This window comes from Daldinia loculata, assembly GCF_022478755.1.
Source record: "Daldinia loculata strain CBS 113971 unplaced genomic scaffold F4817scaffold_14, whole genome shotgun sequence".
Classification (NCBI taxonomy): domain Eukaryota; kingdom Fungi; phylum Ascomycota; class Sordariomycetes; order Xylariales; family Hypoxylaceae; genus Daldinia; species Daldinia loculata.
This window is the reverse complement of record NW_026054868.1, coordinates 269,411-293,608: the sequence shown is the minus strand read 5'-3', so window position 1 is coordinate 293,608 and position 24,198 is coordinate 269,411. Positions and strand designations below refer to the sequence as shown.

Below are 24,198 nucleotides of genomic sequence, written 5' to 3'. Positions count from 1 at the left end.
TAACGCGTGGGCGGGTTTCCGGGAACCGTGACAAGTAACAAGAAAGTTGCTAGTTATAATTTCCGGGCCGGGAGGAATAGGTAGCCTCATGGCGATTAGGTAAGACAAGGCTTTTCTTTTTCTGTCTAGACCTTTGAGAAAGATTAGGTTTCCGGGGGATCGTAGGTGGCTTGCTCTAGATGGCTACATTAGTCTATGCGCGGAGAGCTTATTGGCTTGACTTACACGTGGGACTATTATATGTGTACCTCCTAACTTAGCATACCTATAGGTAACTAGTCTAAAATTATAGTGTTAGTGGACAGGTGGTAGAATGTCTACCTTGGTCTAACTAACTAAGGTTATCTGTACGGGACCCCATAATAGCACCTCTATTAAGACTCTAGGTATAGTACAACTCGGACCATGTTTTCTTACTACTCGGGCTGCCGCTACTGTACCGAGACATGGGACTAGATTGGACAACACATTACCTAGACTACCTAGATAGGTAACTATATACATGTATAATGTATTTGTTAGGTACATCTTGATGTGTGGTTTTGATTTTACCCCTGTTCCTTTCCGATACTGTGTTTAAGCTAAACGACCACGATGCAATGGAAGTATACGTGTGGGGTACCTAGCAAAAGCCCTGTTAAGGATCAATATAAGCACACCCTTACTATAACTATACATGTACCTACCTATCTTATATGCATCTACCTTCTCTACGCGTGATCTGCATATGGCTTAGCTATGACATCCCGCGCTTGAAAAGAGCCCTGTTTAAAATACCATGACGAACTTGTTCCGTAGATCTCCCGTCTGCCTCGGCGCGGTCCACCCCCGGAATTTAAAATATTACCTATGTATAGTTAGGTTAGGTAGGAGTGGGATGAGCAGAAATATTTACTTATGTAGAGAACGCATCTGCCGTCCTGTACCTAGGTATATAAGTCACAAATCTTGGATCATCTGGTCCCGCTCTCGTGCGATATTCCGTACAGCTACGATCTTGATCTGGCATTGCAACGAGGAAATCGGAAATCGGGTAGGTAGGCTACTAAGTGTGGCCCTTTTATCCCACTAGATGTGGTATAAGTTATAAGCTTGCTAGGGTGGGAATGCTTCGGAGGTAACAATAGGAGATTGCACATATGGATTATACGTATTACTATTCTGACCGGCTTTCCTTCGGGGTAATCTGCGAACGGGCACTACCTACGTACCTGAAAATCCAGGGTGCTCTCTTTAGCCCTTACATGCATTATACATTATACATTAGGTCCATGTATGTAAGACTTATAAAACAGACAACATTAATAGAGATTGAGCGTATACTTTAGGTAGGTAGTTGCCAGGTACTTTGTAGTTGTTTTAACTTATTTATACTCGATTTCGGGTGTTTAATGACTTACATGACTTACATGACTTACACAGAGGGCTGTACTTGCAAGATCAGCGTAACAGCACTGTAATCAATTCCGACATCCCGGACAGTGGACACTGTGACCGGGCATTTAACTGAGGGTCTGTGCATTTTGCATTTTTGGCTTAGCTAAACGTGGAGATGACATGAGAGTTGACATCACGTATCTCGGTACGTACCTACATGCGCGCATGATGTCTGGTACAGATGTATTCCGTACCTGCCTTATCATCAACGTTGAAGTACATAATCTAACCTAACATAAGGTTAGGTACATCCTAACATTATGTACCTAATGTTATGAGGTATGTACGCGTTCACGAAGGAATTGCAAGTGCCTTGGTGGTGCATGCCGGCATGATGTTGGTACTTTTTCCATCTTTATGTACATATCGATGTTCCTAACGAACTGGAAACGAATTGTGTTTCGTATCACGGGCCATCTTCGAACACACATTATCTGTAGTTATCTGTAGCCGCTCGCCATTTCGACTAGGATTATTACCAACGCCCTCGCGCTTCACCTAGGTAGGTATTTACACATGCAAACATATGCAAACAGGGTCCCCGTTCTGCTGTTCTGTCAGCCCCCTCATACCCCTCAAAGCCCCTCAAGGCTCCTCAAGGCTCAGGCACATTTCTGCGGTTGCTTGCTTGCTTGAATTGTTTTGATGAATCATCCTATCGCCCTTAAAGTGCTGCCTTGCTATGATCTCGACCCCTAACAATAGATAGTTGACAGCTGGCTCTCGTGTGTTATTAACTGCATCGTCTTATCAACGCCACTACTTACATACCTCAATACATGCCTCAATACATACCTCTTACGACACGTTAATCCCTCCCACTCTTCGCGCTGCTACCTTCTGCTCCCCCCCTCATTAATAACCCCGTACCTACGTAAGTCCTACCGGCTGGGAATAGCTTCCTTAGGTAGCTGTCGCTCGCCTCACTCGGTATTAACAGCTGTTGATATAGGCTTAACGGAACACGAACATACATACACACAGTACAAAATATGTATTTTCCGATCCAAATAGCTAACCGCGCATAAGACACTTGCCTACCTTTTATTATATTGCTTATTCTGGCGGTTTGGCGTCCCCGACCACTCGGGGAGCTCGGATCTTATCGAACTGGCATAAGACACAGCGGTTGACACTCACCATCGTGTCTTGCTGTTGTCCTGCGGCATATATTCACGCAATCTCTCACCGAGGGCTGACCTTGTACAGTATACAGTTCTCATCCTACTCTGTGCTTCGTCGGAGATACACATAGCAGAGGAGACTTATCCCTACTGCCACTTCATCACTATTGCTACCTGGCACCTCCTATCTCGGCTAGGCTGTAAACATGTCGGAACGTCTAACTCGCAGGGAAGCCGACTTGGGACAGCATCTCGTCACTAGGGCCTGCGATCTGACCTTGGCCATGTCGAGTCACACCACGACGCTGGTGCCGCATACGTCTTTGCCTTTCTCGCCGCCGGCTGCCGAGAGTGGCGATACTACCTCACGGGAGCCGGTCTCGAGAACGGTCACCACCGTTGATGCCCAACCAGGTGCCTTAGTTGCGGATTCTTTAGATTCCGACCACCTGGAAACTCTGGAAACTCACTGTGGAATGCTCTATGACGGAATGCGGCCAGCCGCGGGTCAAGTTGTGCATGTTTCATGGTTATCGCCAGATACGGCGGCTTCATCGTCGAGGCCGCCTCTATCTACACTTAATGCGTCATCTACCTCTAGACAAAGCCCTCACAGGGAAAGATTAGTAGACGTCATGGTGACAAGAGGGTCGACCTTGTTGCGCTGGGGGTGGGACTTCCTGAGTTTGGACGGCCTGCCGAATGAGATCTTGACGCATATACTCACCTTCTTAGACGTGAGCGATCTACTAGCCATTTCAAGGGTATGTTGTCCTTTGGCTTATACATATTCATGATGTCGATACAGTATTCGGCTTATACGCCGGCGTCCTCTTGGTTAAGGCTTTATACGGGTCGGAGACCTCCAGGTTTCACTCCCGCATGCAACCTAGCTATGAGCCATTATTCTCATATTCGTAATTCTTCTCGCGCAAAGGCTCCGTTGAAACGTAGCCGCGCGTCGATATCGGTTTAATATGCCCTTTCCATTGGTTTTCTATCCTCAAATGATACAGTGCTTCGTAGATCATACTATACTAACGGTAGAGGTAGATTAATCATCACTTTAGGACTCTGTCCTTACACCCTATCTTGCACACCCTTCGCCTCCGGCGCGCCCGCCTATCACTTCCGCCCCTCTTAACTTCACCCTCGCGGCCTACCCTCACGGAGCTCATCTCCCGCCACATCTTCTTAACCCACACGACGCAGATCTCGCGGCGGCTAGCGCGCAGCCTCGTGTCAATCCGGCTATCACGCAGCTTGCCGCTCCGGCCCTCCGCCGAGTCTCTGGTGCAGCGCGGCGTGCTTCCGCCAGAAGTCGTAGAGAGTAGTGTAGCGCCTGGCCTCATTGCTAAGAAGCGCGCCGTTGAGAAGGAGAAGCTCAAGGATGGCCTCCGGCGATGGGTCGGAGCTGTCTGGCGCGGCGAGGTGCGGGAAAGAAGCGAAGGGGTCAAGAAATGGGAGGAGCGTGCCGGTGTCGGGAGGGTATGGCGACTGAGGAAGTTTTGGGAACACGTAGGAAGAGATAGTGACGACGCGCCGGGCGTGGGCTGGAGCACCTGATTTACCTTTTGAAAGGCTAGATCCGTCCGACACATATTACTATCTGTCTCTGGCCGATAGATACCGACCTCTACCTTTACAAATGACGCCCAGTTTGGATTGATGAATGCTGTATGGCTAACGAAGGTAAGAGCTCATTAGTGAGAGCACTTGTATTACAGGTGAACTAGGCCCTGCTATTTCTGCAGAGGACATTGCGCTTTGATGACTCCTTTTGAACGATGTAACTTAATGACTAGGTGTTCCGGGGATATCTCTATTGGTTTTCAGTTTCTCTTTTGGGAGTTGTCCATCTCCCTTATCGTATAATATTGTATGTACATCAATACAAGAAGCAATTATGTATCTAATGCCGGGTCCCAGATAAATGCAACTAGATGCTCTCACCTTTTTGAATTCATTTAGCCCTTATGCGCCGTCCTTTTATTGGCAAGGCTCAGAATAACGCCGTCGTGGCCCTATGCAAAGTAGTACCCCCTTTTCCTATTAATCAAGCTGAAGTCGGGTCCAGTATTATTATGTCTCGTCATCATCCCTCCCTTATACAAATTCTTAATTTCGTGCCCCTCCTACCGAAGTCGAAATGCAACCCAATCATCATCTTCGTCGTCATCCTCCTCGTCTTCGTCTTCTTCGGGTATACCGGAGTCGTTATTCTCCTTGCCGTCCGCCGGGCTCTTAGCCATGACTACGTCATCATCGGCGGCGGCGGCGGCACTGCGGAGATTCGCGACGCTGCCCTTGCGCAGCTGCTCCCGGCGCTCTTTGAGCCGCCGCACGCGCCCTTCTAGCTCTTCCATTTCTTCGAATTCGGCCTCTAGCGCACGCGTCGCGTCTTCCCGCTCGTCGGCGATTTGCGCGTCTACGAGGTGCTTCCGCCGCTCGTTCTCTTCTTCTTGCGATTTAGCGGCGATCTGGGCGGCGGTCATTGCGGGTGCTGAGATGGTGGCGTCGGCGGAGTAGCCTTGCGGACCGGATGTTGGTGTGGGTTCGGCGGCAAGTTCGGCTTCGAAGGCAGCCCATTCGGCTTCGTCTACGGCGCCGTTGGATGGTTGGGGTTGTGGCGGGGCGGTGGTTGTGCTTGTGGTTGTGGTTGTGGAGGATGGTACGGAGAGAGATTGCGTCGAGATAGGGAGGTTCGAGGGCGTGGATGTAGATATAGATGTGGTCTCGGAGTCGATGAGCGGTGAGCGGCCGACGGGAGCGCCCTTAGGCGTCGAGGTCGCGGGGCTGGAACTGGCTGCTGGCGTGGCGGGTCGCGACGGTATCGCGATCTCGACACCTTGCACGGGTGGATGTGAAGTCCGCCTCGATAGCTCCGAAGGTGACTGCCTCTTCTCACCGCCGGTGCTCGTGGATAAGGCCAGGTCGGGCTTGCTACGCTTCTTCCGTATTGCCTCTTCCGCGTCGCCGTCTGCATCAGACATGCCTTCGTCCACGTCGTCGAGTTTCCGCTTGCCGTTACCCCCATCAGTCGAAGATACCGCCTGCGGCTGCTCGGTGAGGTTGCTCTGTAGTATCTGTGCTCTTTTCCTATGGTTCGGACTCCGGACATGGCTTTCCCACAGGGCCTCTGTCTTTACGGGCTCGTGGCATAGCTTGCATAATAGTTTCCCGGCATCCGAGTATGCGGCATGAGGATGCTTGATACGGTTCTCGGCGCGGTGAGCGCGAAGTAGGGCTCGGGCGTCTGCCATTGCGGCCGTTGGTGTTACCGATATGAGTAGTAGTCTCGTAGGGGAGTAGTCAGTTGGCTGGTAAGTCTCAGACCGCTGTCTGGAAATCTGTGAATAGCTTCGAGTATGTGTTGTTCGGGTTTAGAGGGCGTGCGTAGTTTTAGGGATTGTCGTGATGATCGTTTTGTGGCTGCTCCTTAGTGGTTTAGTTTTTAGTCTTTAATGAGGCGGACTGACCTCAGAGATGCCGGATTACCTTAGCTCTAATAGTGTAAGGGTTCAGCCACAAGGCCACAAGGAAGCTTCTAAAGTGCCCCGCACTTGGATGGATCTCCCCCCCAATTGAAGCTCCAATTGCGGAGTACCTAAATTATGTAAAATTTAGGTACTGATGTATTTCGTCATGTATTTCCTTATCAATTACCTTTATCATTTTCTTGAGTTTAAGCGTAATATTCCTTCGGAAAGATAATAAAACAAACAAGATTTCGAATCTTATTAACTAGTTTAAAGTCAACTGAGATAAAACAATAAAACCTTTTACTTTTCATTAATGATCTTGTGGTCTTTTTCTCTCTCTTCTAATCAACGGCGCTCGCGCCGCCTCTTCTTTTTCTTCTTTACGGCATATAAAGCCGCCAGCCTATCCTCAAGATCAGCTCGAGCTCCGGCCCGGCAGAGATAGAGAAGGGGCCCGCTGACGTAGGGGCGGGAGCCAAGGCGAGAGCCGGCGCAGACACAGGCACAGGCGCTAGGGCAGGCGCTGGTATATTAACATAGGTATATCGTACTGTACCATCAGGAATTATACATACCCACGAACGAACAGCGCGACCCGCCGCCGTTATAGTAACAGCAAGCGCAAGTGCTGTTCATCGGGTCAGTATTTCGACCCGGCACTGCTGCCGGGGAGACCACACACTCCTGCCACAAGCCGTGACCGCCTGCACATAGGCTACATCGCTGATTACTAGTACGCGAGCGGCCGCAGATTTGGGCACATGAGGCAAGGATATTCTCTGAGTTATTATTAGTAATAACTATGCTACTACTTACTCTATAATGTTATATCTTAAAGGGCTTACGGTTGCTCCGTCGGCCGGTCAAGGAGAAGGGCTTGGTATGGCCGGCGCGATGACCATTCTCTTGGGGGTTTACGGCGGGAAGGGAGGTTTAATAAGTAAAGGACGCCACCATGAGAAGGACGAGGGAGGGTAGCAACGCACACGTAAGCTTTTTGAGCCGCGTCCCATGCAGTTTGGCTTGAGTGGCTTATAACAAAACCCCGGTTTTTTCTTCTTCCCAGCTTCTCCCACTCGAATTTGTTATATTGGCGGGTTGCGCCCGCCAACGCCACAAGCGACGTATAACATATCGCCCGTGTTATTATGCCCTGAGTTTACGAAGGGTCTATTTTCTTTTTTCTATTATGTCGAACTTATTTTTTCTATAGGAGCTGTGTCCGAATTAGAATTAGGAAATAGAATTTTGCCATTTTAGGATTTGAAAATTACCGGAAAAGTCAGTTTGTTGGTGCGTCTCACAGGGGTGTTGTTGATTGGTTGCATCCAGGAATAAATACGACACAATAAACCTTTCGTATGTAAACTTAAGGCATGTTTAATCTAATCGATAAGACCTACCTAGCTGCCTCTCTTCAAAGCTTATTAGAAACAAACCTTAAATACAAGAATACACGCCTTCTTTTCTACCTACTCCAATTAACACATCCACATAGCCTCCATTGCTTCCAAGGTTATTTCAACATTAATTTGATATACCATAGCCTATCTGTGACTGTAACCGACAACGAAATGGAGGAGGAGGACCAAGTCCTGGTGTCATCCACTTGGCCGCCGCCGCCTCCCTTCTGGCGCGACTTTACGCCCGAGAACCTTACACGTATTAACGAGCTACGCAAGCAAGAAGCAGAAAAGGAGGGGCTTGACGATGTCTCGAAAGTGCGCCTTCAGGGCTTGCCTCGCGAGCTACGCAACCTCCAGCCACCACCAGAACCTACGGATGGAGTATGGAGAGTCTTTGGAGATACCTATAAATTAAAGGACGAGCTTCCGCGACTCGAGGATACGGATGTTAAGCCGCTATTTCCGAATCCAGAAGAGAGGGATCAAGATGGCAAACACTTTGATCGCGCACTCATCCTCAAGAGATTGGCCAAATCGTTACTATTAAACTTCCTGGAGCTTACGGGATTGCTAGCTATCAATCCTGAAGCTGTACGTTGTTGCATTTATAGTGGAATGACATTTACAATGTTCTCTCTAACATGGATACTATAGGCCGAAGAGAAGACCCAAGACATGCGCCACCTGTTTCTCAACTTCCACCACCTTATCAACGAATACCGACCCCACCAAGCCCGCGAGTCGCTGATCTCTATGATGCAGGCGCAGTTGGACCGTACGCGAGCCGAGACTAACGCGATCCGGGACGCTAAGGATAAGGCTGAACGTATCATGGAAGGCCTAGGCAGTTTAAAGATCGAATATGAACTTGTCGACAAGTTAACCACGTCTAAAAAGACGGAATCATGGAGCTACCAGAGAGAGACGTGGACGTCGGTCGCCAGAGATCTCTAGGAAGGGACGCCACATGCTGCTTCTCTGGTCAGCTGTAAACGTAAAGTGCTTATGGATTATGGCTTGGAGTCAAGGTTTTTATAATGGATAAGCATGTTGGTATTGATACCCATCTCGATAGGAAGGGCGGGAATGCGCTTGAGGAAAATGCATTGATTTAATCCTATGAAGAATACTCCTAATACTGCATCGTCAAGTGAAATCAACCCCAGCTCCTGCAAAACGCAAGTTCGTGTTTAATAACGCCTCGTAAATCGTGTCTTTATATGGCATCTACCACTGAATCTCGTCTCCTCACATAACAGTGCAAGGGATAGGGATACAGCAACATTCGAAATCGCCACATTCAATACATCTAGTCTTGCCTCCTGTGGCATCGGCGGGTTTGATGATGTTCTCGAAAGTCGATGATGCGGCGCTGCCAGGGCCGTTACGGTTGACGAGGGAATGAGATGAGCCGCAAGCCATGGCTAATGAATTATCGAGTTATCTGTTATAACAATACTTTTAGCTCTCCTCCTAGGGATGGATAACAGGTAATGAGTGGATCGCGTACCAGTTGATAGATTGATGTGTTTTAGATTGACGTGCTTTAATACTTTCTTTAGTTTAGTTATGAGTATGACGGTTTAGTATGTGGAATTCTAAGTTAGAAGCAGGTTTAGTTAGGCTTTTAAGACTTTGTCCTAGTTGTCTATTTTCGTTCCTTTGCCAGCAACACATGCACTTACAATGGCTGTGCAGTGAGTACGTACCTACCTTACAAGCATCTGATGGAAAATGAAACTGAACAAGGAAGAGCTTCGTCATAAGTTATAATAGTGCCTCTGTGGCTAACCTATCAGACGCGTCACCGAAACAACCTTGGAACCCACATAGTAGCCTCCACCCCACTTCTATCCACTATTACGGGTAAGTAACCAGCCACTCAATTTTGTATGCAAAGGTACAAATTCCTAACATCTTTCAGGAACCGCGAGGTTACATAGTACTTGACTCTTTATTACGATTCTCCTGCCGTCAGTTTTGAAGCTATTCGCACCCATATCTTACAATAAGGTGGATGTACAAGAACAGGTCGCCCGGGTATGTCATCAACGGCTAGTAGTCACGTCGCCGAAGATTGAGCCTGCTGAAAGACTCGTTGAACGGCAACAGGCCCCTCCAACCCGTACAAGCGAATCGACGTCCTCATTGGCGATATAAGACCGCCGAGAACACGAGAAAAAAGGCGAAGGAGCTTACGAGGGATCAACGGCAGGAGATACAAGTTTTGAAGAAATATCACCCTGAGTTAACGTACATGGACTTGTCAAAATGGACTGGATTTATACGTATAGCCAAGTTCAAAGGGCCCTCACTGGCCCTTCATCGCCACGAAAGCGTGCCGGCCCATATAGAACAAATACATTTAGATGCGTAGATTGTCCCGAGACTTATACTGTTGAATGGCTACCTATTAGCCCTGATTTGAATCCCGTTGAGAACCTATTGACCTGGGTGAAGAACTGGCTTGAATTGAATTACAGCATTAGGAATTGGAGGTCTCAGGAATTAAAAGATGCTATTCTCAGGGCCTGGGAGGCCGTTCCCGAGGATCGGTTGATGTCCCTTTCGGTGTCGATGTATAATAGAATGTGGGATGTTCGAAATAATGGTGGTAGGGAACAAGACTATTGATTTTTATAAAACTATGCACTTTTGCATATAAAGATGGATGTAGTTACATGGACTTGAGTCTTTCTAATAGACATTGTGATATGCGGTCAATTATCATGAATTGGGGAAACGGAGTTGATCCTAGTTGAATTACAACAAAAAGGAAGACTATGCGTTAAACATCGTCGAACGCTTTTTAATCGTGCCGGAGGCATACAAAACTCCTCGTCCATTCGTTCCAACGTAGACTTGTCCCGCCGTATTTCCACTGCCAGCAAGTTTACAACTATCAATGGAACCAAATCCTTGACTGCCCTGAATGTCAGTCCAAGAAGCCCCATCATCTGCACTGCCATACAGCCTGGCTCCGCCAGATCCTGTACCAAACGCGTATACATTCCAGGTCGTGCCTGAACCGCGCCCGAGCGCGATTTGGTAGGTATTCTTAAGGCTAGTAGAGACCTGCGTAAAGGAAGAGCCATAATTAGTCGAGTGGAAAATTCCCGCGTCGGTTGATACCCAAACATCACCGGCCTTGGTCGGATGGGCCGCGATGTCACGGACTGCAGTGGCGCTGCCCAAAGACCCGGCTTTCGCAAACGACGTCCCGGTATCAGTGCTAACGTAGAAATTAGCTGCGGAACCGCCGTAGAAAACGGTATTGTTCTGCTTGTCCGACGCGATTACAGCGCCCGAGGGGAGACTAGAGACTGCTGAAAAGGTGCCTTGATTCTGGGAACGCTGCACGCCGTTTGTAGATGTTGACCAAAGCACCGTGTCCGCCTTGGCAGAATAAGCCACTGTGCCGCTGTTCATGTTATTGTCCGCGCCAGAGTACACATTCCAACTCTCTCCGCCGTCGCTTGATACTGCGACCTGTTGTGATCCGGCCGAGTTGCCGATACGAACGATATTCTTCACTGATGCTCCGGCGTAGTCTACACTTGAAGATGTCGACCAGATGGGATTCATCCAGGGTGTCTTCGGAGAGGTCTTTAGACTGGCTGTATCTTTGAACGTAAACCCACTATCGTCACCCACAGCTGCTAGTAATTCGCTTCCTCCAGGTGGTGAAGCAAGATCCTGAACGGCGAATTCCTCTATACCGTCGGCGAGCGACTGGATTGAGACGTTATGGGCTGTGTCCCATTTTGTCAGATCGTGGCCGCCGAATACCGTCAATCCGGTAGAATACAGCCAATGGTCGCTGTCGAGGGGGTTAATAACCAATGCCTCTATCATCCATCCAAGATCCTTCGTATCCGTGTCGATAAACCCCGTCTTGATCCATGGGGCTTTTGAAGTCTGCGGAAACCGGTATCAGTATATTGTTCTCTTCAGTATCTCACCAAATTAGGTAGGTACTTACTGTGAGTCCGTAGTAAAGGTTCATGTCCGGGTAGTTGGCCCATGCCCAGATCTTAGACCAGGTAGCTCCCGAGTCGGTTGACCTAAATATCTGCGCGTCCGGGTACCACGAGTTCAAGCTCGCCACGACAATCGTTCCTGGTTTCTGCATGTCTACGCCAAGCCCACCGAAGCCAAAATACAGATCGCCGCCAGACACCGGTGTGATGTCTTTCCACGTACCCGCAGAGATGTCGTATCGATATACCGCACCTAAGGTCCCATCATATGGACCTGTGCCATCGCTGTATGTGAGATACAGCGCTTTCTCTTTCGGCTGGAGGGTACACTTGTGGGGGAAATAGGTGCCCGGCTGTCCCTTTACCGGATTCCACGTGGTACCCGCATCCTCGGAGACATAGACGCTTGCGGTAGTGTTATCCGCTGTACCGACGAAGATTCTCTTAGTAGCACCACCAGTTGTGCCGCTCGTAGAGTCGAATGTTACAAACGCCAGTCCTTGCTTGTCCCCATTGTATCCACCAACATCATTAGGGTCAGGAATAAATGTCCCTGCAGCTGTAAACGAGGACACTTTGGTAAACGTCTCACCGCCGTCCGTACTCTTCCACAATCCATTACCGCTGCGAGCTCCGAAGTACAAGATCTTGGAGTTGGCCGGGTCGACGGCAAGACGCTCGCCCATTCCCCGACCAGGCATATTTCCACCGACCTTAAAAGGAAGGCTAGTCGTCTTCCACGTAGCCCCTTTATCGCTACTGCGGATTATAGAGCCAGATTTCGGGTCCCTAGTCTAGTATTAGCGACTCCAAGGTTAACGAACAACTCCAACTGTAACAACATACCAGTCGTTTGTATACATGCCAACCGCGGCGTATACCACGTTCTCGTTCTGCGGATCGAGAGCAAGGGCATCAACACCCCAGTTATGCCAATTATCATGGTCCGTGATGCCGTCCGTGACAGCGGTCCACGAATCGTCCTCATTAAGCCGATATAGACCACCGATATCAGTCCGGGCATATGCGACACCCTTAGCCGTCGGATGAAAGACGATCCCAGGGACGAACCCGCCGCCGCCGCCGATCTTCACATTTTGCCATGTGAAAGCAGCCTCGGCAGCCGCTGCGAGAAGCTGTACTGTTGCGAGGAACTTCATCGCTAAAACCAGCAGTCGTCTATCCAGACCTTGTACTTGGTACGGAGGGTAAGCGGCTCTGTGTAGCAAGTTTTCTTCGTGGTACGGGTATCTGTGGATATTTATATATCTTCATTTATACGCAATTTGTACCTACATACGCGCTGTCAGGGGGCCGATGTCACCCCGCACAGACGATTCCGGGTTGCCATCGTCCCAGAAAAAGCACCAAATAGGTAAATCGCTTCTAGAACTCAGACGATGTCCGTGAGTCGACATTATTTCTTCGTGTTGGCCATGGCCCACCGCCCCGCGCTGGATGCCTCATTCGCAAGACGGCGGGCGGATGAGTTGCGACGGGGGGGAATAAGTGGATATGCATCATGCCCCGATCAATTTTCCCGCGAATAAAATGCCTACGCGCCCGATAATTCGTCCCGATTCGGTAGGGAGGTTTAGCTTCCGTAGCGGGAACCCCCTAGTACGTCCAGGGCTTATGCGTAATGTTCGACGGACATAGGCTCGACGAACCGACTCGCATGCTAAGACTCGTCTTATACTATTACGTCGTGTATTTGACCTTGGGATCCTCAACTTAGTAATGGAGTTATTTATACTTACGGTTTCGTGATAAGAGGTAACGTTCACGTATAACGCTTCTCTAGTCATTCGTTTAGTTGTTTAATGAAACCCGCATGTGCTATTGTTAAACATCTTGGCGACGGGAAAAAGCGAGGACTTTTTTTATATATAATATTATTCTATCCTAGTGATTTGATAAACCTTTCCAATGACGATGACTTCTAGATTTGAAGCTTGTTTCTTCGTTATAATGTTTAGGTAGCTGATAATATTTTTATTTCTAAGATTATTACCAGTTAAATCTCTAGGGTGTATCTCAGCTTTTATTTTGAAGCTTAAAGCATTGTGGAAAGGATAGAAGACAGGGTGTTCATTAATTACTATCCGAAGATACCTACCTTATAGCGCAACACAAACTAAAAAAAAAAACCACAAGTCAAACGAGCGATCGTTTTTTAAAGGTCGTTAGGTGAAATATACAAGGCCATTTTTTGATAAATATAATGCTACTTAAGTATGCTCAGTGGGATTATACCGGAAACTTGCTAGCGATACACTTAATGATATACTCCTATGGCGTTACTATGATTCTTAACAGAGCTTCTAGGAGGAGTATCACAGTTGCTATATAACTTATAACTAAAATGATGTCAACTATTAGAAAGTAGATAGAAACATGAATCTGCGACGTTAGATACCTAGTAAGAGATGATCATATTATGGGAAATGTTATTTAGAAACTAAATATAATTGAGTTTACGTTATTTGGTTAGGGCTGCTCATTACGCAGACACGCGCTTTTATCAGAAGTGTATCGAGTCTTTATCGAAAGTCAATTAGTTACTACCCATTTGCCATTTATTTCCCAGTTATTTCAAGCTCTTTGGTTGCTTTGACTTTTATAGCCTCCAAAGAGTTCACGGTTTGCATAGTGCGCAGATTTACCGAACAAGTGTACCTAATGGTCTTACATTCCTTACCCCCTATCACGAAGCCCCCTATATAAGAAACCTCTATTGTTTTTATTATCCCCTCTCGGTTAAAGAGTGCTTACTCTATAGCCTAGCCAGGCAAAGCTATCCTCCAGTCATACGCTGACCACTTATCATAGTAGCCTCGAGTGCTTCCATCAGAATGATAGATTTCTTTGCAAGCTGTCTGGTTTCCTGCTGCAGATGCTCTTCTCCTTCTGCCGCTGCAAACCCAGCCTTCCAGCGATGCCAATCGTCTAGCGTCCAAGGTTCTCTAGATATCACCAAACTATGTTCCTCCTCTGGGGGGATTAGGATGGCTGAGAAAATATTCTGTCCTGTACATAATATCCACTGTGCAGCGGCAGATATATGACAGTCCAGAGCGTCATAGTCGGTAGATGGTGTAGACATGAACGCATCACGCATAGTCCAAGTGCAATATGTAGAGAATTGCGTCCCACCGCTCAGAGCATACATATGGGCATAAAATGCGACTGTGTTGACCCAGCGCCGGCCATCTTCGGGAGTTGAATCCGCGTCGGAATATTGAGGCTCGAAAGCGGCTATCATATAATATTAGTAATTTGTTAAGACTGGTCTAATGCTGTCAAGGGCGACCTACGGTTGTAGTAATCGCGACTCGTCTCATTCAAGAGATTGAATTCATACGTAAATTTAATATCCCTAGACCGATCCTATTATTGCCAGACTTTTAGTAAGTAGAATAGAGGTAATATGGGGTGATCAATATTCCTTATACTGACCCAAATAACAGTAAATGCAGTCTTAGGTGAATGCCGTAGGGCGAGAAGGAGTCGTGCCAGCTTCATCTGGCAAATGTGGTAGTAGGGGATCTGCGCGGCGGTGTCGATACACAACTCCCAAAATACTGTGAGCTCCATTGACCATCCTCGTGGCTCTGGGGGATCCGGAAGTAGGTCTATGATGGCCTGTGCTGCGCTAGTTAAGCTCAAGCTATCTTCTGATTCATCTCCAGTTTGGAGATATCGGCGGAAGACGTTGACTACTTTGGTTTCGAAGCTAGTTAGTATAACATCGAAGGGCTGTTTCTCTGCCGGCGCGTTGTCATCGCTGTCATCGTCGCCGTAGACGAATGTCAAGCGCTCCATTGTAGTGTATACGGGCAGGTGATGCTATGAATGTATGATAGGAGATGTAATGTTGATGTGGAAGCGCGATAATAAATATCCTAGAAAGCTTTGGAGGCCTACGGCGGCATCAGTTGGAGATACGAATTTCATTATCTAGTTGGCGTAGCACAAAGCATAATAAATCTACTACACAAACAATGGACATCTCTAGCATCAGCAGCGTTGGCTACGATTTGCGCAATTGATTGGAAGATTGCCAACCGCACATCAAGCAATTTGCTGGGAAATCCGCCTGGCGTGGCGCAGCTTTGGCTCATCCCTTACTCAACCTTGAACAACTTATGTGTAAAAATCTGTCCTATTACAGATTCACTGTTGGTCTTCAACATTAAGCCCATTGAGCTCGGCGGTAAGCAGGTGGCTGAGGATAGGATAAGGCGTGATAAGGGAGAAGCTAGTAAATGAAGCGGACGGGCGACCGACCGGTGGCCGTCTCAAAACGGGCATAGTGTGGGGGTGGACGGACGGAATGTCCGGTGACAAGACGGAGTGCAGGTGGCGGCCAGGAGTCATATAGGCTGGAGGGAGAAGGGAGGAGTGGCGGTGATGTCTTGCTTTTGGGGTTGATGACCGGCTCTCCGCTGAAAGGCAGTGGCTGTGAAATAAAGGTCTGTACTCTATTCTATTCGTTATGGACGAGGAGGCTCAGTAGGAAGGATATTAAAATAAAACCACACTTGAACTGCTTCGTTGCTTGGGATTCGGCTTTGCACAAATCGTGACTTTGCAAACAGTTCGACGCCAGACGTATGTACTGTAGACGCACTGATCCATGATGAATGAAAACCTACCCTGTACGCCAAGTCCGCGGTGTCCCAGAGATTTGGCCCTTGCTAAGATAGAGTGCCGATCACCCTTGGCGCTGGTGGGGGAAAACGAGTCCAGGCCTCCAGGGAAGTCTTAGACCACAGTATATATTCTGCACTAGATCTAACACTTGGTTTAGCCCTCTTAAGTGATCTTCATCTTGAGTGTCACTTTATTATATACTTTATTGTCCTCCTACATATTACATATCATGGGCTACCCAGACATTCGAATGCGATATTTATTGTTGACTACTCCTCCGATTTAAACAGGGGTAGTATAGCCTTTCTGCATATTGCTCGCACGGTCGTCGTCGGAGTTGACGGAGTAGCCATAATCAAACCCAACCATTATTATAAATAGTCACGCCATTTATTACCGTAGATGCAGTCCCAAGGATCGATTTGTGGATACCGACAACCCGGATACCAGGTTGAATTTGATCCGGTGGAGTGGAAAACCCTTTCCCACTTACTTCCAATCGTATACATATTCCTGGTCCCGACGATCCTAAAGCCCCTGAATCTAGAACCTGATCCTCGTTTCAGTCCCTGTCTCGTTTTTACTTACTCGTTATATGACAGTATTTTCTTACCCCTAATTAACTATACATAGCTAGAGTAACTAGCCACAAACACGCCATAGGTACAACACGTTACCCAATGGTAAGACGATGGTGTGAATACAGTTCAAACAATGAAATAGTTAAGAGGTCTATATCGGTATAATGAGCGTCAAATAAAAAATGAACCATAGTACTTTGTTATAATGCTCCTAGGGAAGCTCGCGTTCCAATGCTGGGAGCCATGGCTAGTATAGGCAGATAAATGAGCGGTCATATTCTCCGTATACAAGAGCCTCTGAGTTAGAAAGGTTTTGCGTATATCAATGCAATTATAACATTATTATTAATACATATATAGATTGCGTAGACTTGTGATTAAATAATCGTACCGTGTATAAATGGTGTGTGGCTATTTCTGAGCCTTTTTCAAACATTCGCTATTCTGTGTGCCTATCAAAGCTTTCATCTATGCCCCTTTAAAAGATACTCCATCCCAACTTTTAGTTCCGAGTGACAGTCCATTTCGTCTCAACGGCAATTCCGTTTTGTCCTGGTAACTGGGGAGACGTGGTTAGATTTTTCTCCGACCCAGACTCATCGGCGTACGTAGCCGCCGTAGTATCGAACTTATTCCCCTCTTGGTTGTAGTCGTCCATCTCCCAAGTTGTCATGTTCATGGTGTCCGTCAAGGTATTCGCGTTCTTGCTTCTTTGGTTGGAATTTTTCATGCCTTTAGATCCAATAGTCTGCTGATCCGAATATTCACGTATCTTGGAGGCGCCGCGAGTGCTTTCCTTGTATCTCACCCAAAACGGTCGAAGCATCGGGATGCTAACGCAGAGAATAGCTAGGTTGGGCTCCAGGATGAAGAGGAAAACCGTGGTAGGCATTGTGCCTGTGATATTGCTGTTCAGATCCACCGTGGAAATGTATATCACTCGGAAGACGGCACAAATAACACAGCTTGAATTACCGTCAGCAGAAACCTCGTGGATTAGGGGAAGAGGGAGCTTTACGCAATACCCAACGCAAAGCACGACGTGATTCCAATCTTATCAGTCGTTCGCGTTTGTAAAGACCAAATAATTTTCATCGGGAGCGCCATGATGACAATGTCTCCGATAGCGTTTGTCACAATCAACGATTGAATCATGGGGATATATGCACCGCATTTGCCAATACCAGTCCACTGTCCTGAGATCGGAGTGCAGAGGAAAATACAGGAGGCGAGGTAGGATACCAGCCAGGCCGCCACGAATACCAAACAGATCCGGCCAGCGCGTTGCATGAAAGGGGTGGCGAAAACGCGCAGGAAGAAGAACAGCATGCTCGCTTTTACTGATGCTAATAGGGTGACATATATAACTTGCATACAAAATGTCAACTGGTAGATTGTGAGCAAAACGTCGCATGTGGAAGTCGGTTGAATATTGATAAAGCTCGTACCTGGAGGATAAATGGAATATTGGCCGCAACTAATGAACGGTCCAGAAGTTAGTATTAACTCGGGTTTCGAAGGCTTCAGACTTTACGGCCAATGTATCGAAAACAAAAAAAGACGCCAAGTAATGGGAGTCAACTCCGTAGTTTTACGCATGACTTACGTTCTGGATGTTCAGGTAAATCGTAACCATTTCCTACAGGTGCAACTAGGTCAAAATGTCAGCCCGCTTCCCTTCTCATGTCATTAACGATTGAAGTCAAAATAAAAAATAAAACTTACAAAGGCCTTGGCATGCTAACATGCCGACACCTAAAGGCTATAAACTAGTCAGAATATTGGCTGTGGCGCATAGGGCGAGGAACAAACCGTCGCGAAGATAACCATATAATCATCCCAACCTAGTCCCGGTCCGTTAAGTCGTCCTATAACTCGTAACGTGACAGTTGTCAAAACTAGAAAGACTAAAACACAATTGACGACGAGTTCGGCTTTCACGAAGCCTAGTATAGGCATGTAGACCTGGGGGACCGCATTGACCGACATGTTGATTGATGAAAACCCGAAAACGAAGAATAATCAACTTCTAACCTGGAGCGATGGTAAGCATTGTTCTTTATAATAGAGACAATTAAGAGTATCCCGTATCCAGGGTGTAGCGGTATGGTATCCGGCTACCACCCTGAACGACCCATCGAAATCGAGTGTTAATAAACCTGGAGAGCTCCAGGGTTACATAGGCCCTTCCCATCTGTATTGGCGCCCCGTAATTCTCTCAAATGCCTGCTTCTTTCCCTTGTCTACTCAAGTGGTGGTCGTTGAATTGAAAACTCTTACGCTGGTTTAACATAGCAGGATCTCTTATGTAATTAGATGTCCCTGGTTTTAGTTCTGGTTCATGGGGTATTAGTCGCAATACTGTAGTATACTAGACGATGGATCCGGAAGATACCTAGACCAAGTTCCAGCCCTGATATAAGACTTGTATAAACGAATGGCGAATCTGAAGTATAGCAATCAGATATAACTAGTTTAAATTTAAGATTGCGAAACAGAACCGGAGTATGTAGAAAAGATGGAAGCATGCTACTCAGGTATATATGCTACAAATGTATGCTACAAATATATGCTACAAATATAGGGTATATTAAGTAGTTATGCTACCTAATAACTGCCGGGTGACAAGATCTAGTGTTGCTCCCGAGACTCAGGTAGCATATCCTTATCAATATATCCTTGCCATTGCCACACAACACGCAATTCTACCTACGTACGTTCCTGGGCGCAAGGCTGCTAGGAGCCCCTTTATATTACAAAAATCTCCGATTGGCAAAACCAAAGAGGGGCATTCACATGGGAATTATCTGCTTTGATTAAATGAGATAAGATACTACTGGGCTCATGCAAATAAGAATATGCTCATCTAGAGATGAATTATGAATTTACGATACGAGTTGGGATGGGTGCTTGTCAGGTAAAGGAGAAAGAGTTGCGCTAGGCTCTCCACTGTTACATAAAGCAGACAGCGGTCAATGTGAAGCTATTCTCGGTGAAGCTGGCCGTGTGTACCTAGGTAGTCTTACGACGAGAAATATACTAAGACAAATTAGGGATTTTTCGTAACATGGAGAACCCGGAGAAAGTATTCCCTAAGATGATTTCTTTTCGTGCCCGAGTACCTAAAGTAGCAAATGCGCCGGTCCGCTTTTGTATTAGTTCAAATTTCAAAAGAAGCTCTATTTTAGCTTGTTCGGGCTTATGGGTAGCCCACGGGTGATAACTTGATCGATGTCACTACATATGTCACTCAACAGACTAGACACAGACTGGACTAACCTAGACAGACTAAAATGTTGCTGGCGCGGCCAAGTTTTCGTTAGTAAAGCCGAGCCGAAGAGGCAACTAATTGGAAGTTCCCGCTGTGACTTGGGCGACTGGGCGACAACTTAGCCCAAAAGCTAGCTTGGATAGCTCAAACTAAGCGGATGCGCTATAGAGTTAGTGTGACAGGTGTGGATATGCGACTTGCCATACAGCCATATTCCTTGCTAAGGCATTAGAAGCGGTAATCACGTCACCAGAGACAACAATGTTACTGCCCATGATTATCAGATGTTATTTCTAATGCTTTAATACATAGTACAACATTTACCATAAGACAAGCATCCCATATTTGCATTCATCACCTTAATAATAATAATAATAACAATAAAAATAATAACAATAAAAATAATAACAATAAGATGTTAAGGTTACCCCAGGATTTCCCACGAAATATATAGGTATCCATCTGGGATATCTGATGCAATGGCCACGGGAAGCCAAACAGGCCAGCTAAGATAGCTACCTAAATAAGGACTAATTAACAGTTCCTTGGTTTACCCTCAAGTTCTACCTGCAATCTAACCTCTCTAGTACAGAATCCTCTTATGTCTAGATATCATTTATCCTTTATAGGTAAGAAGAACAAAGCCGAGACCACAATTAGGTCATTGTACCAGACCTACGCAAGGTATGGCTTCTCGTGGAATAGCAGCAGCTGATATGTGTTTAGCTGCGAGTAGTATACGTATAACTAGGTAGTATCTACCACCTTTTAAAAGGGGTATCTCGAAGCAAGTGGATAAAGCGCCTAGCCATTAATCGGTCATCTCCGTTCAACTTCTCCAGATTTGCTCTTATTCCGCACCTTATCTGGTTCTTTGAGCCAGTTGCGCCTTAGTAAATTGCTAGTATACCATTTATTTGTGCCAACCTTTCGAATTTTGAGGACGGTGAGGTCACTAAGTCACATAGATCATGGAGATGACCGGGAATATGGCACTATTTAAGGCGGTGAACATCGGAGACACGTACTAAATTTGGGGTCGACGAGGCAGAGGTAATCCGTATAAGTATCAAGGCGATGAGAGTGCAAGAAAAGAGACAAATTCCGCAATAACTAATTATCACATATCATCAACAATGGCACCACCAACAACAACAACAACAACTGCTACTACTTACACCACGAAGCAATGGGTCCTCGCTTCGAAGCCTACGGGCGCTCCGGTGCTCTCCGGCCCCGATGCGACATTCAAATTACAGACGACGACACTGCCGCAGCTAAAGGAAGGTCAACTCCTGTGCAAGGTGCGATATTTCTCCAATGACACCGGCCTCCGCAATTTTATCCAGAGCACAGTCGCCCCCGAGCGCTTCTACGTGCCCACGGTCCCTGTGGGGTCGCCCATGCGGTCGGGCATTATTGCCGAGGTAATCGAATCCACGGCACCGAATTACAAAGCCGGAGATCTAGTTATGGATTTTCACCTCGGCACTTGGAGTGAACTCGTCGTGCTGGACGCCGCTACTTCGCAACCTCTGGCTCCTTTGCCCAACAACCTGCCCCTTACCCATCACCTTGGTGCATTCGGCGCATCCGGACTGGCAGCATATACCGGCTTGGCTTACGCCGGAGGTGTAAAGGCCGGAGACACGGTTGTAGTGTCGGCGGCTGCCGGTGCTACAGGATCCATGGCCGTGCAGATTGCGAAAGTGCTTCTGGGTGCCAAGCGCGTTATTGGTATTGCTGGTTCGGATGAGAAGTGCGCGTGGGTACGCGAGCAGCTCGGTGCCGACGCGTGCATCAACTACAAGAGCCCGACTTTCGTGGAGGAACTGAAGGCCGTGACACCAGATGAGGTTGACGTATACTTGGACAATGTGGGGGGCCACGTGTTGGATGCCATGTTGACGCGCATGAAGAAGAACGGTAACATTGCCGTCTGCGGCGCAGTCAGTGGGTATAACTCGGACGAGCCTATGGCGCTGCGAAACTGGTTCGAGGTCATCTCCATGAGGATCAACATCCGCGGATTCATCATGTTGGACTACCTAGACAAGGCTCCTGCTATCCTTAAGGATCTCATCGGCGCTGCGGCGGACGGTAGAATCAAGCTGCAGGATGGCGAGACTGTAGTAGAGGCTAAGATCGAGGAGCAGCCCGAGATATGGATGAGGCTGTTCAAAGGTGGAAACCAGGGCAAGCTGCTCACCAAACTTATTATTTAGAATTAGAGGCCACTCCGCCGGAGAGGGAATCGACTTCATCTATGGTTGTTGATTAATTGCTCGTGTACATACACTGACTTACCAGCTGAATCACTAAAACATGAAACGTATCCGCAAAATAGTTCGGTCTGGTTCGACTGATCGTCGTCTGTCTGTGCACATTTCAATGTACCTGACATATCCTGGCTACCTGTCTCGAGATCTCATATGTAGTTCGCCCACGGGCCATACCCGTTCGTCCGGCCGAACTTCAGTAGTTCGTGGGTCCGTTCCTCATTTTCGTGGGAGTTATGCCTGACCTATGTAAAACCTGATTGTGCATCTTAATGTCAGCCCGATATACATACATATATCAGGCATAAATACAAATCCACGTGTTGGGACGCGACGCATGTTTGGATCTACTCTCTTCGGGCCCTAGCTCACCTACAGCCTCGAATTGTCTCCTCGGTGCCGCCGGCCAAGACAGTAGCCACGAATCCCGCATACAGATTAGTAACTAGCTCATGAGCAATTTCCGTATGGTATTTCTGACCGCCGTTATTAAGTACACAATAGACGATAGGCGATAGACGGTAGACGACCGGCGACAGGCGACACGCTGCATGGACAAGCATGACTTCTAAAGCCAGGTTTAGTCTTCTCGATCATGACAATATCCTCGAATAGACGCTTACAAGTCCCGTCGATATTTAACATACGACCATAATCTGTATTGAAATTAGCGGTACCTAAGACTTTATTGAGATATCTCGAAGCCTTGCAAAAGACGCGGTATTATCCTAGACTAAATCTCCTGAGTTGCGAACCTGCCAGTTATGCCGAGTCTTGTTTAATAAGAATATATACTCTTAGAGAACTCGCTCCAGGTTCACCCTGGGATGATAGTCCCGGCCGACAGCTACTCAGGCGAAGAAGGTATCCCTAAGAGCTTTCTTACATCCTAGTATCGACATAATCTCTTAGCGTACTCTTGAATTTATAATACATTTGACTGAATACAAGGTCTTGCTCTCGTTTATGTGCTGGGCAGAGCAGCGTTGGGATAAACTTCATCAAGTATTAGTCTTCGAATCAATCTTATACGAAGCCGTCTCACCACATTCTCGTGTTTAAGCAGTTAGATCGAGGTATACGGATTACCTAAGGTATAAATCAAATTTGCCATTGTGATCCCTAAAAAATGACACGAGGCCGCTGTGATTTAAGTTTCGCGGGATATGAATACTGGTATATTTGAAGTTTATTCAATTTTAATCGTTAAGCGCTGAGGCTCAACTCCTTAGATGGGCCCGTTTTACCCTTCTCTTTCCCTTCTCTTTTATTCTAATCATAATCAATAAAAAGCGACACATGTAGTATTATAGATCCGATGCTTAATTTAGCTGGACCTAGTCTAGGTGCGCTTAGAGTTAAAATTTTGGCTAATTAAGCTGAGAGTATTATGAGATATTTGTTACTTATTTCCTCTGGTACGTAAAAGTCTAGGTGGACATACTTTGCTAGGCTACTTCAACCTAGGTAATATAGTATCATTTAATAGGGGTCGTCACTATTTTACCTACAGGGAGTCAACCGAATAGCTATGGTTTTTATACAACGGCTAACTAACTGTATAGTATTTTACGCACCTGTTTATATTCCTGTTTTGGTCATCAATATCTTGAACAATCAAGTGTCGGGACTAAGGTGGGATGGAAAATAACACCGGCGCTTTAGACTACACAAATTACCTAATGCTTTCCCTTGCTTACATAGGTGGTGTCAAATAAAGACATTTGAATTCGCATTTAAACTAATATTCATCTAAACTGGTAGTGAGATCTGACCATATTTTAACTAAAGTCGCTCCTAAAAGTTGAACAATATACTGTCAACTGAAAGGCACGACCTAGTAGAATATTGAATGGGCCGTGTTTCCCTTAAAAGCGACATAGAGTGTTTTATAAGGTCTATATCACTTGGACGCTTAAGATTTAGAAAACATAGATAAGAGCTGACGCCAGAAATAGCCTAGGTGTCTGTGGTTAACCAAA

General features: G+C 46.8%; 7 protein-coding genes across 7 annotated transcripts; 3 read left to right on the top strand and 4 right to left on the bottom strand.

Moving 5' to 3' along the window:
• Window positions 1-2,470: 2,470 nt before the first annotated feature.
• F4817DRAFT_49410 (uncharacterized protein) lies at window positions 2,471-4,412 on the top strand. The gene is made up of 2 exons (XM_049307555.1): window positions 2,471-3,325; window positions 3,615-4,412. The coding sequence occupies exons 1-2, from the start codon at window positions 2,768-2,770 to the stop codon at window positions 4,125-4,127; spliced, it is 1,071 nt and encodes a 356-aa protein (XP_049160727.1). The 5' UTR covers window positions 2,471-2,767; the 3' UTR covers window positions 4,128-4,412.
• A 17-nt stretch (window positions 4,413-4,429) lies between these two features.
• On the bottom strand, window positions 4,430-6,127 carry F4817DRAFT_49403 (uncharacterized protein). The gene is made up of 2 exons (XM_049307554.1): window positions 6,060-6,127; window positions 4,430-5,993 (listed from the first exon to the last, which is right to left on the bottom strand). The coding sequence occupies exon 2, from the start codon at window positions 5,822-5,824 to the stop codon at window positions 4,697-4,699; it is 1,128 nt and encodes a 375-aa protein (XP_049160726.1). The 5' UTR covers window positions 5,825-5,993; window positions 6,060-6,127; the 3' UTR covers window positions 4,430-4,696.
• A 1,294-nt stretch (window positions 6,128-7,421) lies between these two features.
• F4817DRAFT_49395 (MED7-domain-containing protein) lies at window positions 7,422-8,550 on the top strand. Its single transcript, XM_049307553.1, has 2 exons — window positions 7,422-8,040; window positions 8,104-8,550. The coding sequence occupies exons 1-2, from the start codon at window positions 7,618-7,620 to the stop codon at window positions 8,401-8,403; spliced, it is 723 nt and encodes a 240-aa protein (XP_049160725.1). The 5' UTR covers window positions 7,422-7,617; the 3' UTR covers window positions 8,404-8,550.
• A 1,513-nt stretch (window positions 8,551-10,063) lies between these two features.
• Window positions 10,064-12,921, bottom strand: F4817DRAFT_332483 (glycoside hydrolase family 74 protein). The gene is made up of 3 exons (XM_049302657.1): window positions 12,276-12,921; window positions 11,432-12,218; window positions 10,064-11,367 (listed from the first exon to the last, which is right to left on the bottom strand). Exons 1-3 carry the CDS (start codon window positions 12,587-12,589, stop codon window positions 10,231-10,233), a joined length of 2,238 nt encoding a protein of 745 aa, XP_049160724.1. The 5' UTR covers window positions 12,590-12,921; the 3' UTR covers window positions 10,064-10,230.
• Window positions 12,922-13,965: 1,044 nt separating this feature from the next.
• Window positions 13,966-15,468, bottom strand: F4817DRAFT_332481 (uncharacterized protein). Its single transcript, XM_049302656.1, has 3 exons — window positions 14,889-15,468; window positions 14,747-14,819; window positions 13,966-14,687 (listed from the first exon to the last, which is right to left on the bottom strand). The coding sequence occupies exons 1-3, from the start codon at window positions 15,252-15,254 to the stop codon at window positions 14,227-14,229; spliced, it is 900 nt and encodes a 299-aa protein (XP_049160723.1). The 5' UTR covers window positions 15,255-15,468; the 3' UTR covers window positions 13,966-14,226.
• A 1,552-nt stretch (window positions 15,469-17,020) lies between these two features.
• Window positions 17,021-19,084, bottom strand: F4817DRAFT_332477 (uncharacterized protein). Its single transcript, XM_049302655.1, has 7 exons — window positions 18,947-19,084; window positions 18,479-18,700; window positions 18,392-18,428; window positions 18,273-18,317; window positions 18,115-18,143; window positions 17,685-18,052; window positions 17,021-17,631 (listed from the first exon to the last, which is right to left on the bottom strand). The coding sequence occupies exons 2-7, from the start codon at window positions 18,653-18,655 to the stop codon at window positions 17,169-17,171; spliced, it is 1,119 nt and encodes a 372-aa protein (XP_049160722.1). The 5' UTR covers window positions 18,656-18,700; window positions 18,947-19,084; the 3' UTR covers window positions 17,021-17,168.
• Window positions 19,085-20,401: 1,317 nt separating this feature from the next.
• Window positions 20,402-22,320, top strand: F4817DRAFT_332474 (NAD(P)-binding protein). The gene is made up of 2 exons (XM_049302654.1): window positions 20,402-20,566; window positions 20,664-22,320. The coding sequence occupies exon 2, from the start codon at window positions 21,074-21,076 to the stop codon at window positions 22,160-22,162; it is 1,089 nt and encodes a 362-aa protein (XP_049160721.1). The 5' UTR covers window positions 20,402-20,566; window positions 20,664-21,073; the 3' UTR covers window positions 22,163-22,320.
• The last annotated feature ends 1,878 nt before the right edge of the window (window positions 22,321-24,198 follow it).